Source organism: Amblyomma mixtum, chromosome 10 (assembly GCF_055824585.1).
Source record: "Amblyomma mixtum isolate Tamu chromosome 10, ASM5582458v1, whole genome shotgun sequence".
NCBI classification, from domain to species: Eukaryota; Metazoa; Arthropoda; class Arachnida; order Ixodida; family Ixodidae; genus Amblyomma; species Amblyomma mixtum.
In genome coordinates, this window is record NC_143021.1 from 24,919,536 (window position 1) to 24,939,273 (window position 19,738).

The 19,738-nt window shown below is 43.2% G+C and overlaps 1 protein-coding gene across 1 annotated transcript in view; it reads right to left on the bottom strand.

The window, feature by feature from the left end:
* Positions 1–19,738, bottom strand: part of LOC149325405 (sodium-coupled monocarboxylate transporter 2-like) — a 76,789-nt gene that overhangs the window by 38,268 nt on the left and 18,783 nt on the right. Inside the window, exons 6-12 of the mRNA XM_089564265.1 lie at positions 17,943–18,100; positions 10,440–10,580; positions 6,831–6,960; positions 5,116–5,204; positions 4,586–4,695; positions 3,757–3,824; positions 1,234–1,320 (exon numbers count right to left, since the gene is read on the bottom strand). Coding sequence (XP_089420391.1) covers positions 1,234–1,320; positions 3,757–3,824; positions 4,586–4,695; positions 5,116–5,204; positions 6,831–6,960; positions 10,440–10,580; positions 17,943–18,100 — 783 coding nt within the window. The remainder of the gene's footprint in view (positions 1–1,233; positions 1,321–3,756; positions 3,825–4,585; positions 4,696–5,115; positions 5,205–6,830; positions 6,961–10,439; positions 10,581–17,942; positions 18,101–19,738) is intronic.

Genomic DNA, 19,738 nt, shown 5'->3' on the forward strand with positions numbered 1-19,738 from the left:
GAATACTTCACACAATGGCAGCACCGCTGCGAGAAGTGTGTGGAGTCCCAACTAGACTACTTTAAAGATGACTAGGTTTGCAACGCTCCAGTTATGCAAGTTTTTTTTCAACGGCCAAAGGTCGGATACTTTTCTAACAGACCTCGTATAAGCTGAAGCATGCCCGAGTGCCCGTACACATTTGCTGGGATGAGAGAATTACAGAGCATTACGAAGAGAGTAATGTGTCTATCGTGGTAATCTTTCACAGCAAAACTCTCGAAAGATCACCGCCCTTCCTTCCTTGAGGTAAAATACTTGGGTTTCATCGTGACCCGGCTAGTGTGCTCTATAAAAGCTTAAGCGGTGAATGCGCCTAGAGCGCGACGAGGAAGACGCTTGGAAACGTTTGGAAAACCGAAGGGTGGTGGCGGCCTGAAACCTAAATCCCAGTGCCCCATACGATGTAGATTGTTACTGTATAACCACATGATGCCATGGTTGTAAACACATGAGCGAACAAAGAAATAAAACGCAGCACATCCGGTCTTTTAATTAAGTACGTTAAATTTACGACTTAAAAAGTAAACTATTGCGGTCTTTGGATGACATACGTACTTAATCATTTAACTCCCAGTGGCATCTAATTCGGGACATACTGTTTGCACACCTTGCACTCATTACTGCATGGAGTTTGCATACTTAGTGTACACAGTTTCCATACACAGCCAGAACTTTACGATCAAAATTTTTGGCGTTACTGTGACCAACCTGTGCTAAGAAAAAGTAGTAGCGAGTGTATGAATTAAAGTCACTGTTCAATACCTCGTCGTCTCCTAGTTTCTGACAACTTTTGGGAGAAAAACAGGAAGAGATCTACTGTATTCGATAACTATTCTCTAAACAGTACCAAGGCTTTTCATTTGGTTCGAGGCTTCCGAGCTGGTATCTGAGGGAACCTGAAAGAGCTCCAAAAAATCGACGAAATGCCCATTTTATCAAATTCGCTGTGTGTAGAATTCTTTAATTATTAGCGCCGCTGACAATTTTTGATAGTGGCTTTATGATGTTGATACTTTAACTAGCGTAAAAGGGAGACAATGATTTCTTTATTAAACTGCTTCAGAACTTTTGTATTTGAGTGTGAAGGCTCACGGAACGAAACAACACGATGCATTAATGAAAGGGCGAGAAGCACAGCACAGTACTGTAGCAATATTCTCAAAGACACAAAAGAAGTTAGTTTATCCGAACCTTGGAGTGTACGAAGGGGAAAGCCACAGCCAGTATTAGCAGCCCGACGAAAGGACCAGTGGCAGCGCAGTACACCATCAGTATGACCTGTAAGGATAAAGAGAGACAGGGCTTTAGTTGCATTCTAGCTTTCAGCTGACTCATTGCACGTTCAGAATCTGTAGGCATTGAATGTGCACATATAACGATCATATGTTAAAGAGCGACCAACTGGTCAGTGCTTCCCCAGGAAGCACGGTTCGCACCTGGCTCACGAGTGTCAATTCGGCTATCTAAATAGGCGGGAGATACATGCCTACATGAAGGAGAGCGTCGGACGATCTCGCGCCCCTCTGTTGCAGAAGCAAGCTTATGATTATAAACACGAATTTGCTCATTCCTGTACATACTCGAGGACCTGTAAAACCGTGTAAAGGTGTGCTGGAGGGTTAGTACATCATCACAGCCGGAAAGGGTAAAAAAGCAGTTGCAGCCATGGCCAAGATTTATGACCCTGCTAGGTGAGCCAGCGCCTTCACGAAAAGAACGAACTAGTCCAGTCGTATTTAGCTACGCTTTTACAATGATTTACAAGAGTTCACTTTTTAGTCGTTTAGTTAACATTGCATAGATATGAATATGAATATGAATAGATGACGAGCAGCACCGTATGCATATCAACCAACTAGCCCAGCTTTCTACTCTCCTGAGCAACAGCAGAATTTTTGGTCAAGCGAGACAGAAAATGGTCGAGAAACCAAAAGCGCTTATCAAGAGTTTTCGTTTCATGTTTTTTTTTTCCCGTTATAGTTCAGCAGCGTGAATACATGGGTTTAGCTTCAGCTCACAATTATAAGATTTCCACCTGCTTGTGTGCAAAACAATATCCTCGGGCACCCATTTTGGTTGCTAAACGCTTTCGCCTCCCAGGTCATATTGTTCACTTTCTGATCATGGTGTAAACGAATATTACATTTCTGGTTTTGGAGTGAGCTTTCAGATAATTAATTTTTATAACATACACACGGTGTGCTCTACGCTGGAAGGATTTGTTTAGGGTAACAAAGTGGTGCCATACTGTAGAATGCATCCACGAAGAAAGAAATTTTTTGTCTGATTGCTTTGCATGTCCAGCTGCAGCTTCAACTCGATCGGCGTGCAGTATACAATTGTATTGTAACTTGAAAATATTACTCTAATACACAAAAAGGTGGCGTCAGTTCTGCCGCTTTCAGCGTCTATTTACATGCTCTCCTACTGCTTTCAACAGTGAGCTGCCCTGTTCGCTAGCGACACACAAAAAAACCGTGGTTCGTCAACCTACCAAATGAACGCTTCGCCTCCACCCTTCAGTTTAAAGGTGTTCTAATTTTTTTATTCAACCAAGATATCGACGAATATCTTTCAGATTATGGCTAAAGGGAGCTCAACTTCGCATTAGACCGATACTCTCGATCTCATTTGAAAGGTATTTGTGAGAAAATGTTCGTATTCATTGAGGGGGACGATTACCACCGCTAGTTGTTGCCATTGTGGTCTAATGTACCGAAAAAAGCACAAGAAAAAAGGCTAAACACGCAGCTAAGTTTCAGATGTTTTTTAGTAGAAAAAACGCGGGAAAAATATCTGTGAAAAAAATAAACACATGCCATAAGGTCCCAACATGAGGTAATGACGAAAACTAAAGGAAAAATACTATAGAAATTACACATGATAGAAAACTATTAAATTCGACACATTTAGTAACCCTCTTCAATCCTGTGTTTACCTTATTTCAGGAAAAATGGGGTTATTGACCGAAGCGGTAAGTTCTAACTAATATTGCAGTCCCAGAACCATTCCTGATTTGTAGGTGTCGGTTGTAACAGAGTGTGTGCAAATATCTTTATTGTAATGACAGCACTGTGAAGTAGATGGTAGAGGAAATAAGTTAGATTTTTTCATTCTGATGCGAAAGTAGGAATCTGCTCTCTGTAAAGATGCATAAAACCATTTCTACCCTCTGCTATTGAAAACTTTCGAAATATATAGATTCATTTTAAAGCTCTATTTTACGTTTAAAATTCCATAAATGCATATTAATATTTATGTAATGGTAGCTTTGCATTACTTAAATTTTGCCCAGTTGTCCTTAATGTAGTTTTCGTTAATGAAATCATCACAAAAAACTAGTATTCCTCAGTTAAGAGGCAGTGGCTGCTTTAGCGTGGGTCCTAATGAGCACGAGCTTCAGATTGCACAGCATGAGTAGACGGCCGGAGAGGCAGTGGACAGTTCACTATCATCGACGAATGATGGATATCGCAAAGCACAATCGTGGTCACACAATCGGGAGCGTACCATAGAAGCGCAGGCATTTATTTGCGAGAGCAAATTACAACGTCAATGTCTTCAAGAAATTCAGTGATTATCTTCAAAGCAAAATAAGCCAGATGCAGCCTGAACGATCTGGCCAAAGTTGAAGCGCTTGAGACTGGACCCATTGTTTAGGAGCCAAAAAAGGAGGTGACAAAGAGAAAAAAACGGGTTAAAGAAAATGCTCACGCTTGTCACGGAACCCATGTAGAAGCATACGCAGCTGTACAGAGTCATGACAGCTCCCAGAAAGAACGCTGGAAGAAAGGAAAAGCACACCCAGCATGACTTATTTGCAGAGCCCCATTGAAAGAAACTGGGAAATCGTGACGCGCTAAAGCGCAGATTTAATCGCCCCTTAGCTCTTAGAAACTAACAGGACTGTTATCTTACGTCCGAATATGGGACGCAACGAAGAGTTTAATACTGGCCATAGTAGCTGAGCCAGCATTTAGTTACCTGTTTTGGTCAGCCAGCTCTGGTGCATCGAAATATAATATATAGCACATTTAAATATACGCTTTAAGGTGAAGAAGTTTACACGGGAAAAAGCGTTTTCAGAGAAAAGACGTTATGTATAGAACCACTTTGTAAAAGTAGCAGGGTTTTAACGTACTTAAACCGAGTAGACGTGGGAAAGCGTATGTTTCGCTTGGTTGGCTCATGGTTTTGATTTCTTGGGTCGCCAGCTTCTCTGGCTACGATATTGAACTCAGGTTAAGTTCTGATCGAGATTAACTCATTTGACCTCTTTACGCACAAAGGAAACTTGATATTGTCGACGATGGGCAATGTACAGTGCGACAGTGTGCTGCAGTTTAAGAGGCGTGATCGCTTAGTGCTGTCGGGCTGTGGCCAGCCAATCTGATCTGCTCACGACGCCGCGGGTCGAAACGCAGTCGCGGCAATACTTATTTTGTTTCGCTCAAAATCAGGGACGCCACAAGATTCGTGGTCGTATTTGGGCCCGTGAAATAGTGCTTCCGCAAGAAAAAAGCAGATGTAGAACGGTACACACCAAGTCCACGTGTTATCCATCGGACATGGGAATCCATGTTTTTGAAATGTTGAGACAGTACATCGACGTAGAGGACGGCAGCCTCCGAATTGATGATCGACGATATTGTGCTGCAAAAAGTGGAATCTTTGCTGTAAGTGCTGTTCCAACAACAAGCGGTGAGCTCGAGCGGGCACGATAGGTAGTGCGTGAATTTCGACTCAGACCAATGCGGCCGTAGATTAATGCTACAGTACTAATGCGTCTGTACTAATTTACAAAAATTATCTCACCCTCACCTATGCTAAACCAAGGCAAGATATAAAAAGTGGATTTTTTCACTGCAACACTACAAGAAAAAGGGGTTTGTGCGCACGAAAAAAACTAGTTAAACGGTGCGTACTTCACAGGGAGGAAATAGTACTTCATGTGCGCTTTACAAATGAATATAATTAATTACTAGTCTAAGAGATAACTGCTTCACTGCTGAGTCACCAAAAATGAAAACATTGGCGAGAAAGATAGGCACCTATGACCTTTCACACCATTACCTTGTCGCAGAGCTTACGAGTGCAACTAGAAAGAGGCCAGTGAACCCCGTAAGCAGAGAAAGGTGTTCCTTTACGTAGAACGGCAGTATCTGCAAAACAAGGCGCGATAATGTTTAACCGCTGGACGACTTCAACGCCTCTTCGCATAATAAAACGACACTCTTACTCGGAAATGTGATCAAGTAAAACTCTGACTTGGTATAGTGCATCTTCAAGCATGGACCAACTAAAGGCGTTGGTCCTGACCTATGTGTTCTACCTTTGTCCTCGTTCATCGCGCCTTCTTATTACATCTTCGTACGAAACCGGTTTTTAAACCTGTTTGGTATCCCTCCTGAAAACCGCTACTCTATGCAACTTTTCATTCGTCGAGACAAGCTGTTTCAAGACCCATCATGTCTACCTTTCAGCAGCTAGCGTCGTGTGTTGGCAGCCACTAGCGAACAACAAACATATAAGGTGCTTCCAGCGCTAACAGCACATATTTGCTGTGGTCATAGAAAATAAATAGGATACACCGACGTACCGAAGTAGCGAGCTTACTTAAATGTCGGAATTATGACTGGCCAACTAACCCAACATAGTGAATTGGTTAAAACACGGCGTTTATTCACACGCAGAGGAATTTCACTTGAGACAGCGCTAACCAGGATTGTGCGCGCAACACGTTTTCAAGGAATAAGAACTGGTTTCAGCTCTACTACAACCCATCAGACTAAACGTGAGGATGGTATGGTAAAAGCATCAATGACTCATTTTCTCGGCACCAGGACACAGCTTACGGAAAAGTGTCGCGCGTCTAGTTTAAATCACGTGAAAGCCGCGCAGTCGCGTCGGGTGTATTAACTAAACCAAAAGCATTTTGCATGAAGTCACATTTAATTTCAGACCGCAACAGGTGCAACAAAGCCAGTGCCTGGTTTAAGGTAAGAATTCAGAGAGGTACACAAATTATTCAAAATGATTTGCACGTTTCGCATGAAGGAAGGACTCAGGACTCACCTTAGGACTCAGTGTCATATACGAATAGAGTTTCGTGTATTGGCTGCATCAGTACAATAATAACGTAACCCCGCCGTATACCTTATATACGCGTGAAGACAAATGACTGAAGCACAAGCTACGCACTGTGGCCATTGGGTTGCCGGCAAAAGCAAAAGTTAAAATGAAGTTTCTGGCTACATCTAGTTTCACACTACAGATTGTTCAAAAATAAATTGTGTTCGTATTATGTGTATACTTATTTATGAAGCCCCTGTGTGGTGGCTTTAGTTTAAACATGCTGATTCAATTGCTCTTTCGTGATCTCCTCGGCTAGAAATCCAACAGAATGAATAAAATATTCCGATACAAGTTTCAGTAAGTATCAAGGCCTGCCACTCTTATGTGTTAAGCTCGGATGGTGAAACTTCACCTAGGATTCTGGCGCCAGAAAAACCACCATTGTAATGCCTGGCCAGGGACCAAAAAGCCTTTTTTCAATCCTGCGAGTCCTATTTCTCACATTTGGCTAATGAACAGCCGACAAGACTTAGGAATGACTAGCATTGTGGAGCCACCCCAGAATTGCATTCACTGTTCGAGACACAAGAATCTGCAGCTGCTTAATGGCCGTTAACAGATTTAACAATAGAAGCAGGTGGATGAATGTTGGTGAAGTAATGAGCAAGGGTGCCTACATGCAACTGGCTGGGATAGAAAAAGTGTTCGCTTGCCTGATCGTGGCTTTTAATGGCGCCGTACAGTTGAGTATCGCAGCCTCGAAACCAAAATATCAGGGCTATTGTCATGGCGAGGTTTATGATGTCCACGGCAGTCATCAGTAAGGACCCTGTAATCACTGTTCTGGAAAAAAAGGACACAAAGGTACATGTCTCCTAATGCGTAGCAGTGCCCGTTATGGCAGTTTTTGGGTTATAAATTGGGAGATATTTAATTTTATGTCATTTACGCCTGTTCACAGGAGCTGTTCACAGGAGTAGTGGATTGTGAACAGTTGGGGATGATAGTCAACGAAAAACACCTAAGTAATTTGTTATTCTCTGATGATATTGCCTTGCTAAGTCACTCATGCGATGAACAGCAAAACATGATCAATGAGTTATACAGGCGGAACAGAACGGCGGTTCTAAAAATTAACCTGGAAAAACCAAAGTTCTGATCAACAGGCTCGCAAGGGAACAGCACTTCAGAATTGGTAGCGAGGTGCTAGAAGAGGTAAGGGAATACATCTACTTAGGGCAGGTAGTGACTGCTGATCCGGATCATGAGAGGGAAATAATTAGAAGAATAAGAATGGAGAGGAGTGCATTTCGCAGGTCCTATCACGTAATGAATGGAAGTTTACAAATATCATTGAAGAGAAAAGTATACAACAGCTGTGTCTTACCGGTACTCATCTATGTGGCAGAAACGTGGAGGCTAACGGAAATGGTTCAGCTTAAGTTAAGAGCGACGCAGCAAGCTATGGAAAGAAAAAAATGATAGGTGTTTAAGAGCGTACGTTGTTGGGCTAGTCGGTCAATCATGGTGAATACAAGGGGGGTACTGCGCACAAAAAGACAAGGACAAGAAGATAACACAGTCGCGAGTCTGCGCTTGATGATAGGTGTAACGTTAAGATACCGGAAGCGGGCAGATGGGGTGAGGGAACAAAGCCGGATTAATGATATCCTGGTCGAAATCACGAGGAAGAAATGGGCTTGGGCAGGACATGTAATGATGTAATGCGAAGGGAAGGTAACCGCTTGTCCTTGAGAATAACGGAGTGGTTTTCAAGAGAAGGCAAGCGTAGCAGAAGGCGGCAGAAAGTTAGGTGGGTGGATGAGACTGGGAAGTTTACGTGGGTATATGGTCGCAGCTTGCAAAGGACAGGGTTAATATTAGAGACATAGGGAAGTCCTTTGCCTTTCAGTGGGTGTAGTAGGACTGATGATAATGTTTATTATGCATCACTCACACGAAGTGGCTACAATTACTGCCAAACCGCACCGCCTAGGTTGACAGGCCTAGGCTGCGAAAAAACCTCGGTGCGAAACGCAGTGGGAAGTACATTCTTTATACAGTGTTTAAGTGGAGTGCCTTTTCAGGCGTGTTTTCAACTCATTATAGAGGACGCACTTTTACGTACGCTAAGAACACAGGGTAGGGGATGGAATTTGTTGTTCAATCACATCAAATTATTTCCGGAAGCGCTCATGGTAGGGCTCAGTAACTCAAAGACCTGCCCTAGAGAGATTTTTCTGTTGTATGAGGGAATGCATGCTATACAGGGTAGTAACACACGCTTCTTTTTCAAGGCACTCATTTCACTTATTCAAGCGTGCTTTCAACTGCACAATGCAGCGAAAATTAGGACGAGGTACGCCGGGGGGGGGGGGGGGGGGGGGGGAGAAATCAGCAGGGGCGCTGAAATATGAATGTTCAACACTTGGTTTTTGTCTTGTTTCGCGCTGCATTCTGTCGACGTGATGATAAGAAACCTGACACGCTGCTCTGGTCCGGCAATAAATCTGGACATAACAGCCTCCGCCATACAGTTCAGTGTTCATCCATACGAGCAAAAGGAGAGGCGTTGAAAATGTTAAACCTTTCGTGTATTTTTTAATGACCAACAAGCTGGTAGCTGTTTTTTTGCGAATTGGAATATCAAGCTGCTGATCAGTTCTGTTGCAATTAATTCCCTGTCACATGTGCTTTCTTATCTGTTCCAGCTTCGACATGGCAGTCTTGATGTTATAAGCTTGTCTGATAACTGTCTACATATGCTGTGCTCTCCCGGCATCGTCGGACGAGAACGCCACACCTGCCAGATATTCTCCATATGCAGCTACAAGCAGTGTTCCTTCATAAAAGCTCTACCTTAAGAGCAGCAAACGTAAAGGGATTATGAGATGATATTCACTCAGGTTAGGGAAAAGCGCACGAATTATCGGCATTCCACCACTCGTCACCACATTGAAAAAATGTTTCAGCTAGCTTGTTCAGCACCGAAGAAATGGCGATTAAAAACGATGCTCTGCCTCTCCACCTTCCCTCCAGAAAGCCAGTGCACGAGAAAAAATAAAGAAAACAGTTCGGCAGGGCACTCCGCCGAGTCCTGTTCCGGCCTGTCACTTAGGCACGCCCATTGAGAATGCTGACTAAGGCTGCCCACTTGCGTTATCGGGGTAGGGGGTAGATCAGCACGCTGGTGAAGTGTCACTCTAATCTGTAGCTAGCAGCAACTTTTAAAAATTTATTTGTGAAAATCAGGGTACACGCAGATATTTTAAATTTGGCTCGAATGATAAAAAACACGCCTCTTCAACTTTCTTGCTTCAGATATGGTTTGGTTTGGTTTATGGGGTTTAACGTCCCAAAGCGACTAAGGCTATGAGAGACGCCGTAGTGGAGGGCTCCGGAAATTTCGACCACCTGGGGTTCTTTAACGTGCACTGACATCGCACAGTACACGGGCCTCTAGAATTTCTCCTCCAAAGAAATTCCAGCCGCCGCGGCCGGGATCGAACCCGCGTCTTTTGGGTCAGCAGCCGAGCACCATAGCCACTGAGCCACCGCGGCGGCCTTGCTTGCTTCAGATATGATAATGAAAATCCTCTCACAATTGCCTTTAAGAATGATCACCCCCTTTTTAGAAATTTTTCGCCATAAAAAAAAAAAAAAAGCGCGACAGGAGCGAAAAACTTTGGGACCGTAGTAGGAATGGTAATCAAGCAATGGCGTTGAGAGAGAGCGAAAGAGATTTTTCGTAGAAAAGCAGAGGTTTCAGCCAGAGTTTTAACCTGTCGATATGTTTCTTTTCGTAAAACATAAGGTTTAAGGGGGAAGAAAAGCGGTGGAAGGACATTTGAAAGTATTGGAAAACTAAACACGAATGACTAAAATCCTCAAGTTGTGACCCTGGTTTCTCTCTCAAACACAGTGTTGCGAATAGTGATTTTCATTTAAACCATGGTTCGTCCTTTCATGGTGTCGTTACCTATCCAGAGGTCTCAAAAAAAATTTGACCGCGAGCGAAATAAGCGTTCTGTAGAGTTCACGTTATTCGAAGAAATTATGAACAACCTTCGAGTTTTTATTGCCAGCATTTAAGGCGATCAATAGTCGCAGTGTGGTTTTTTTTAGTTCCATCAGTGAGCATCATAATTCACACATGCATATAGGGCTATCCACCTCTTCGTGCTTGCCGGGATTAGTAATATAGACACTCTTACTTTTGTCTGTTATATTCAGACTTCATCACAGGCGAAACTCAATGAGAAGTGCCCTGCAGTTTTTACGGGATATTCATGAAAGAGCTTAAACTGGCAGAGATATCTCACCGCTGTGCACTGGAAAGTGTCGCGGACGCCATGCACCTCTGCACCACGGATTGGTCCAAACCAAGCCGGTACATGGTTGCGGTCACAGCTGCCAGAAGGGGCGACCAGACATTCTCGTCGTGAGTGAAATCCAAATCGAAACTGAAATGTAAGCAAGGCGCAGAAAAAAATACATTGAAGTGTAGCTTTCTTTTCAGAGTCATGCGCATTTCGCTCCCGAAGGAGCGTTGGTGAGGAACTCCATTTACCCATTTTAAGCTTTTGTCTATGTCTCTTTTGGCGTTATTCCCTTATATGGAACGCTTGTACTTTCGTCGCGTTGGAAAGTGTTTTACAACGAGAGCTGGCAAAGGTCAGTTCCTTTGGCTTAGCGTCATCGTCGTCGTCGTCATTGTAGAAGTAGTAGAAACAGTACTACCACTACTACTACTACTACTACAGCTACTAGTACTAGAAGTAAGCACACTGAAGTTGCACGGAAGTAATAGTAGTAGTAGTACCTACTACTACTACTCCTATAATTGTAGTAGTATTAGTACTAGTACTATGCCACAGTACTATATTTGTACTATACTACAAGTATAGTAGTAGTAGTAGTAGTAGCAGTACTACTACTACTACTAATCTACTATACTACTACTACTACTAGATTAGTAGTAGTAGTAGTATCTACTAATCTACTATACTACTACTAGTAGTATAGTAGATTAGTAGTAGTAGTAGTAGTGCTACTACTACTACTACTACTATACTTGTAGTATAGTACAAATATAGTACTGTGGTATAGTACTAGTACTAATACTACAATTATAGGAGTAGTAGTAGTAGGTACTACTACTACTACTATTACTTTCGTGCAACTTCAGTGTGCTTACTCCGGAATAAGGAGGCTTGTCGTTAAAAAAAACAGGCTGTAGCGACAGGTGAGGAGTGCGGAACCGGAGTGCGGTTACCCTGGAAGAAGTTGAGGAGGATTAAGATGATCGAAGAGGGATGATGATGATGATGAAAACTTTATTTGTAACAAGGGAGTTTTGGACACGTCGGTCATTGGGCCCCCGCACGGCCCCACTGCACTCAAACGTTCATTGGCACTGTGAGAGGCCCACGAATGCGCGACCGCAGTGTGGCTGCCACGGGAACCACCTGGAGGGTCATAACCGTGGAAGAAGGAGGCGGGGTTCTGGAAAAGGACAGTACGATGGGGGTGCAATGAATGCATAGGTGGAAGATGGTTACCAAGCCAAGTGCCCAGGGGCTGGTTCCGGTGCAAGAAGGCCAGTATGGCTAGAGCGGCGAAGTGCGTAAACATAGGCTGCGGTTAGCGCCTCCGGCAGCAACATGAGGGTGGTTGCCGTAAAAAAAGAAGGAGGGTTACCTTGTAACAGTGAGAGTATGGCGACAGAAGAGTTCGCAAACGGAGGTCTTCGCTATGGGAAGCACTGTGGAATGATGATGAGGACGGTTTCCGTGGATGCAGAGTAACGAGAGCGCAGGACTGCGTGAATGGAATGTGATTACCTCGGAAGCCATGCGTAGGGTTTTGCCAAGCAAGCAGCAGGGCATGGCCCGAGAGGGAGAATGCGCTATCGGAGGGTGGTTACTGTGTAATGAGGGGGTAGCGTACAGTAAGAGCCGAGGAATGCGGGACGCCCCGTCTGCAGCGGCTGCTGCTACAAGCACCACCTGAGGAGAGGCTCAAATGCGGCGGCACCGCGCGCCAGGAGAGGCCCGCTGGAGAGGACTGCTAGTCGATGAACGAGTATGTGCTGGAAGCTAAAAACAGTGGTATGTAACGGTACACATGTGCATGTCACGATGAATTTGTTTTAGGTCGATACATTCAGAAACAAAAATACCTCAATAGCTCTCGATGAATGCAGCGGTGAACAGTCGTAACCTCCTAAGCATTATGTGTCATCATTTTACGTCATACAATACGCGGAGCGAAACGGAGGGAGAATAAGCATTGAGTGCACGGCATTTGGCACGTACCCTCCGATAGCCGCTAGGTAAGCTCTAGGAGCCCTGCGAGAAAATTGTTTCCTTGGAATATATTGAAGGTGCCTGCGGCCGAAGGGCCTAGCCAACGGTCTGAGTTATGGTCCTCCACCACTCCACCATGTTACTAGGCTCGGAAGAACTAGGTTTACGGCGAAGGACACGGCAGGCAGAAGGTAGGTGCAGAAATATAGGAATACATCACTGTCGCACGTGCTCAGAGTTATCAGTCGGTACCCAAGTTCCTTTGGAAACGAATAAATGGCAGAACGAACTGCCGTTCCGAGCCGCCCGCCGAGTACGAGATCTTTCGCCAATGGGCCGCTGTAGAACCGTGCCAAAGAAGCTGCTGTCGTTGAATTTAACTCCTGTACATGCGGCAAGCTGATAAATTTGCTTCGTCTGAAATATTCCAGCAAGTTTATAATGCGAATGTCTTCAGTCTAAAAAATGGTTATGAACAAGAGACTACTCTAGTATCATACCACCAAACTTCACTGAAAGACGGAAGGAGGAACACATGCATGCTCTGGCTTAAGCAACTTATATTTGAATATGTTTAATGAGTCAGGCATTCTAAACAAATTAATCTGGACAGCAGGCTGAAAAGTTCAGTACAGCAGTACCAGAAGTCATTCTTATGCAGTCTTATGTAAATTGTTTGAAGGGGCAGGGTTATTCGTCGCGTCTTTTTCGACTACATGCTAAGCACAGATTTCGGAATGCCGAGCGGAGTGTTCCACTACTGGTTTCGCGCCTTCAAGCCCGATTGTGTGGCATTCCAGAGCATTAGCTTCATTTAGGGTCGGTCGATAGGGTTTTCTAAGGAGGGATCACAAGGTAGGCACCCGTGCCAGGACCTTCTAAGCAGCAGGAAAAGACCTCGTTGGATTATTTTTAGGATAATGACCGGAAAGGCCATCCGTAGCAAAAGAATACCACAAGGGCAGATGCATCGAAATCAAGAATTTTTCAGTTTTTTTTAAACTTCGCGGAAATATTATTAACAGAACGCCTCCGTTGAATAGTTGATAATGCGACATCGGTTCAGAAGGGGGCAATTCGAGGACATCACGTAATCAGTTAAGAATGTGTACAACAAGGCGTCCAGCAAGACTCATCTAAAAAGCTCATCAGTTTTCAGGATGTGCGCCGCCTGTTTTAATGCTATCTAGTTGCCGCGAGAAGGCATATGCGATCTACCTCAATCTTACTCTCGCGGGCCATGATGTACGGTTTGGTAGCGTTGTTGTAAGCGGATAAGGTTAGGAATATCTTCTCTTAGCTTTCTTGGAATAGCTATTGCTATGAAAACCAGTGCGGTGTCCCCTTTCAGCGAGCAGCCAGTAGTTTCGGCCAAAGCCTCGCGACCACCGCGAGCGCGAAGCCCTATCGGAGACGGCCCTCTTTAGCAGGGCGATTTCACTTGCTGAGTGTGCATCTGTCAACGCTGCCATAACGGCGCTTCCTCGGGCTTTTTATGTCTATTTTGCGGGGTTTTTTAAGGAACGTAAAAATTCACTTGAAGAGTACAGTGTTGAAAACACCTTATCCAAGATATAATAATACTGCTGATTAGGCTAATCTGAAAAATGAACTGGGCACAAGGAATAGATATTGAAGAATGCACTACACTATTCGTGACACTACATTTCAGTAGACCCGCCGCGGTGGCTCGATGGATTTGGCCCTCGGCTTCTAATGCCAAGGTCGCGGGAGCGAATGCCTGCTGCGGTGGCCTGATTTTGGTGCAGTCGGAATGCAAAAAAGAAACTGGAGGCTACACAAATTTTATTTATTTATGATGTACTGGCGGCCGTGAGGCCCAAGCTGGAGTGGATTACAAAAACAGATCACAAATTGAGCAGTACTAATACCAAAGTGCATATAGAACACGAGCAGCGGGAAATGACATGGAAAGGCAAAAAACAACCTAACAAAACAAGATCAAAAGGAAAAGTTAACAATGGTCAGTTATCAGGTTAAGAGACCACACAGACGAAGCTGGTAAGCTGTTTCAATCACTGATAGTATGCGGAAAGAGTGCTGAAATAAGTTAGTCTTTACAAAGTACGGGGTCAGAGAAGGGGGGTGGAGGGAGTGTCGGTTTCGTCAAGTGTTCTGTAACATAAAATGCGGTGAAGAATTTATTCAAATTTTACGGTTAAATAACAAAACTAAGAATTCCAACCGAAGAAATTTGGGCCGGGAGTGAAGGGTTGGTATTAAATTCGACTGTATTAATGCAGACACTGAAGCTGTTCGATTTTATTGCGAAAACATGAATCGCACAGCTTTGCTTTGGATACGTTCAAGGCCTTTAATCTTAGTGAAAGTATAAGAGTCCCATACAATGCATGCATATTCCAATTTATTTCTTATAAAGGTTTCGTATGGCAATCTTTTAACCCGAAGCGGTGTATCTTGTAGTTTATGGCGCAACAAACAAAGTTTTCGTCAGGTAGACGAGCAAGTGTTAGAAATGTGAGTGTTCCAGCTCAAGTTGTTTGTAAATGTAACACCAAGATTTTAGTACTCATTTACTTCAGTAATTTCTCCTGAACCCAGAAAAGAAAGAGCATTTAAAGCGATTTAGTTTTCTTGTAACACGTAGTAGGACGGTCTTTTCAAAGTTAAGTTTGATGCCCCACCGACTACACCACGCGTAGATATTATTAAGTGACGTGTTTAGTATTCCCTCATTGTCAGCTGACCGCATTTCATTGAAAATAACGCAGCCACCAGCATACATGCGAATCTGTACAGCTTCGCCAACTACATCTCCAATATTTTTGCAATATATCAAAAGCAACAGCGGCCCAAGCACAATGTCCTGAGGGACATCAGATGTGACCGGAAGAGCGCAAGAATAATCTCCGTAAATAGTTACGTACTGTTTGCGTAGTACTAAACACATTGATACACAAGCAATAATAAACCTGGCAGTCCTATCAGCTGAAGTTCCTCAATAAATTTATTATGGAGTAATAGTTCGAAAGCCTTGCTGAAATCCAAGATTTTTAAGTCTACCTGACCGGCCCTATCCACGACAGAAGAAAGAAAGTGCAATATGGTGAGCAACTGAGTAATCTTAGAAAAACCTTTCCTAAAGCCACGCTGGAGTTTCGACAGAATGTTATTTTCTTGAAGAAATTTTGAAATGAGGTTAGCCATGATATGCACCACGAACTTACAAGAAGAGCATAATATAAATATGGGGCGGCAGTTGGATAAAGAAAGTGGGCCACTCTTCTTCAGGATGGGTACCACACGTGCAGTGTTCCAATCATCAGGTAAGGACGCAGTTTTAATGGAAGATTGAAATATAACTACGGGGAACTGGCCCAGTGTTTCAGCGAAACGGCGAAGGAACGCGCCAGGTATACCATCAGGTCCCGGTGAAGATTTAACTTCAAGTCTGAGCAGCATGTTCAGTATTCTTTCATGCGAAATCAAATCAGTGACATTCGGGAAATGTGACGGGAATGTTGAAAATGAAGTTTCTGTGGGCATGGAGAAAAGTGTGAAAGTATTGGTTGAAATGATGTGCAATAACCTTGGCATTAGGGATCACTGCAACGTTATGCGATATTTGTTGCACATGCCTTTTGCTTTCTTTGATAAAATTCGACAAGCATGGAGGATCCTCAGAAATGAAGTTCGAGAGAGTAGCGCTAAAATAAAAAGACTTTGCACGTATAACGGCGTCCAAAAGAGCTCTGCTGAAAGCATGAGATGCTGTTCTTTTCTAACGTAGTCGTTTGGCTCTCCGTTTAAAATGTATTATATGCCTGTTCATCCATGGCGTATGTTTGGCCGTTTTCTTTATTTTGTCAGGTAGAAAATTACTCAAACAAAAGTGGCATAAATCCTCAAATTTGTTCCAGTGAACAGCATCATCATCATCAGTGAAGTCAGGGAACGTAGAATCTAAGAATTCTAAAATGGCATCATCTGCAGCACGCTCAAAACCTTTCACGGTTTTAGCCACTGGATCATTTTTTACAGATTTGGGAGCAAGTGCTGACAGACAGATGCTATTTTATGGTGAGATAAATTTGAATCCACAGACACTACCTAATCATCAAAAGCACGATGAAGGAAAAGTGAATCAAGAATAGAGCTAGACGAATTGCTTACAAGTGTAGGCTTGGTGACAATTTGAACGAGATTATTCTCAAACATGATATCGAACATTGTACTGGAATCGACTGCAGAGTCGGCACTGGAATGCAAAGCGAAGCTTAAACTAAGTTTTAAGTGTATGATTCGATAGTGTCACTCTTGCCCCGTGCACCACTCGTAAATTCTTGCAAGCATAATGCACGCACGTTACCATTAAAAAAACACTGAGAACAAACTATTTTGCCTGTAGCGATAGAATACGGTGTTGTAACGACAAAGGGACCCCTGGCACCGAAAAAGGAGTTTTTATTGGATCTTAAATTCCCTGAATCGAGAGAAAGGTGTCGCCATCACCGACCGATTTCGCTGGTAATTTGCAGGATTCGAAAATGAATTTTTGGCACCCCATCCCAGAGGCTATGCAACACCGTCGTTCACTTCAAAAACGGTAGCAGCCAGTTTCTCTCGTTGTGCACGTCGTGAATTTGAAACATGTTTTTGAAGGTAACTTGGTCACTCCGCGAGAACGACATCACGAATGGGAGAACAGGAGAACAGAACTGTATATATTGATCACTTCCTTTAATGAAGATCGGGGAAAGCTTTTAAATAGACAATACCTATTTCCCGATTTCTCGAAGGCCCTTAAAAACCACATTAGAAGTGTTTTCTACTCACTAAAACAATTTTTACTTGGATCTCTGAGGTTGTGTGATTGCATTCTGTGCTTTATGCTTTCACAACTTTCATTGGCAAATCCGAGCATTAGCCCTTGGTGTCTTTGCCCCTAGGTTACTTCACGTTTCTTTGTCTATGTGCTTGTTAAATACCCTGCTTTTATTTTCCTGCTTCACACATGTATGGCACCCTTTTTTCAAATCCTTCAGTCAGTGCATCTAAAGTTGTCCCCAACTGTTAATGCTGCAATTTCAATACATTGTTGAAATATTCCTGTATAAAAACATCGGTGTTACAAATTACAGTTGCGTTTAAAGCGGTATTCGCTTTTTGTCTCCTTTTGAGCGTACTTTCAACATCATTTCGTGGTTTTATTTTTCCTACGCGCACTAAGCTATTGTGTTAAGGGGCAGAGGTCTCGTCAGGCTTCGCAGCATTTAGCCTCTGGTCTTGTATTAGTTAGTGCACGTTTTCTGAAAAATAAATAAATTCTTGAAAACAAATTTCTTCACATATAAATGCATTTTTTGAAGCGGGATAAACAGCACCACACCCAGAAAGAGCAGAGAATGTCTGTTTACTGATAACAATTATTTGATAGGCTGTCTTTAGTGTCCTGTTCGTTCGCTGTATAGTGGAAAATCATGCCTTTTGCCACATAGTGAAGACTCAGCTATGAATTCGCACACCAAAACTTACTTTCCCACGTAGCGACGCAGATCTAAGTCAGCCAGAGGTGAGGCGGTGCTGTTTGAATTCTTCAAATCCAAGAATACTTTTGTGATGATGGTTGCAGGGCCAAGTAGCATGAAGAGCAGCTGCACGCAGTCGGTCCAAACCACTCCTCGGAGTCCGCCCTTGGTTGCGGAGAAAAATACAGCGAATATTGCAGACGTTTGAGAAATTATTATGTAATGTCATCTTCTTCGCAAAAATTATGTGCTCCACGTTCAGCGTTACTGTCCCAGGATTGCACATTGCACTATTGTTCAGAAGAGACAGCGTCTTGTTGGCCTAGGGAGTTTAGACGGGGTGCGAGGCATAGACTGGACAGAATTAGCTCGAAAGGCACTAATGATAAGGTAAATTTAAAGCAGACAGTACCGATTAGGACAAGGATATCAAAATTTGGAGCGCACTTTCAGTTTACTAGTAAAACGGCGAGTTGAGCGAGTTGGTACATCTTGAGGAAAACAGCGCAGGAACAGGGACACAAGAAAAGAAGACGATGGGACAGGCAAAGTGCCATAAAAAAATAGGACGGAAATTTTCAGGGAGTAAGGACGATTTTAAAGGATGACAAAGCGTGTTTCGGCTCTGTGGTCTTTCCTACAGTGTCAAAAAAAGTAGCTTGATAGCTGGTTAAATTACAGTTATATTGAAAACAACGTATAAGCACACCTAATAGTGCACTTTTATAAACCTAAATGTCTGTTTTAAACCTACTTTTTGGTAGTGACGTGGTAACTACACTCCCCGCGGACAATTGCGTAGACAACCTTCTTACCGTTTTATGTTCACTTTACGATTTATTGATCTAAAAAGTGAAATGAAAAGCAATTTTCACCCGTGATCTCAAGCTTGCGCGCATAGAATGTTAACAAAACACAATATCGTGTATTGATGCAACCCATATTCGGAACGTAATAACGTGTGAGCTGCAAGCGTCTCATGAGCGTCGTATGTGTGGTTCTGTTGACGGCATTTGAATTACCCTACGTCCCCTTCGGCTTGTTAGCAGATATGCAACAAATTAGAGGCGTGCAATAAAGAGGGTCTACAATGCCTCAAGCTAGTTTTCCTTATATGTGGAGTTGCCAATTCCCTCAGGAACAAGAAGCGAATAAAGCTAACACTTGGGTCAGCTGGTTGATCATTTTCTCGAGCGTATACTGCAGTTAGAAAACACAAGACAAAGAGATTCGAATGAAGCGCAAACACAAGACACTAAGACGTACGACACAAGCGTTTATGTTTCTCTGTCTTGTGTCTTCTAAGTATGTTATACGTTTGGAAAAAAAGAAGCCACCTGCTTAAACTGGGAGTTAAAATGGTCCCACCGATGATAGGTATTTCTTACTGATGCACAAAGCTACTTTACTTCATGGTTGCATTTTGTCAGCATTTTCATTTATGCTGCGAGCAATCAGTCGCACAATTCGAATCGCGTATTCCTGGGTGTCTTCCACAAACAGAACGAATGATTTTACGGGTGAAGAAAAAAAATCTGTCACTCATTTCCGTATGAAACATACTGTTCAATGTGGTATCCCATGCCGGAAGTGTGTCTACGGTCGCCTGAAAACAAGTGGAGGAACACTTTGGCGTTATTTCGAAGAGGGAAATAAAGAGCTGGAACAATTATGCCGCAAAGGTGCCCTTTCATATATCGCGAGAGCACTGCTTATGCTATGAACGGGTTATTTGATCTTGCATTTTCTGTGTGCGGATGCGTCGATCAATAACGTTTAATTTCAGCTAACAGTGACAAATTA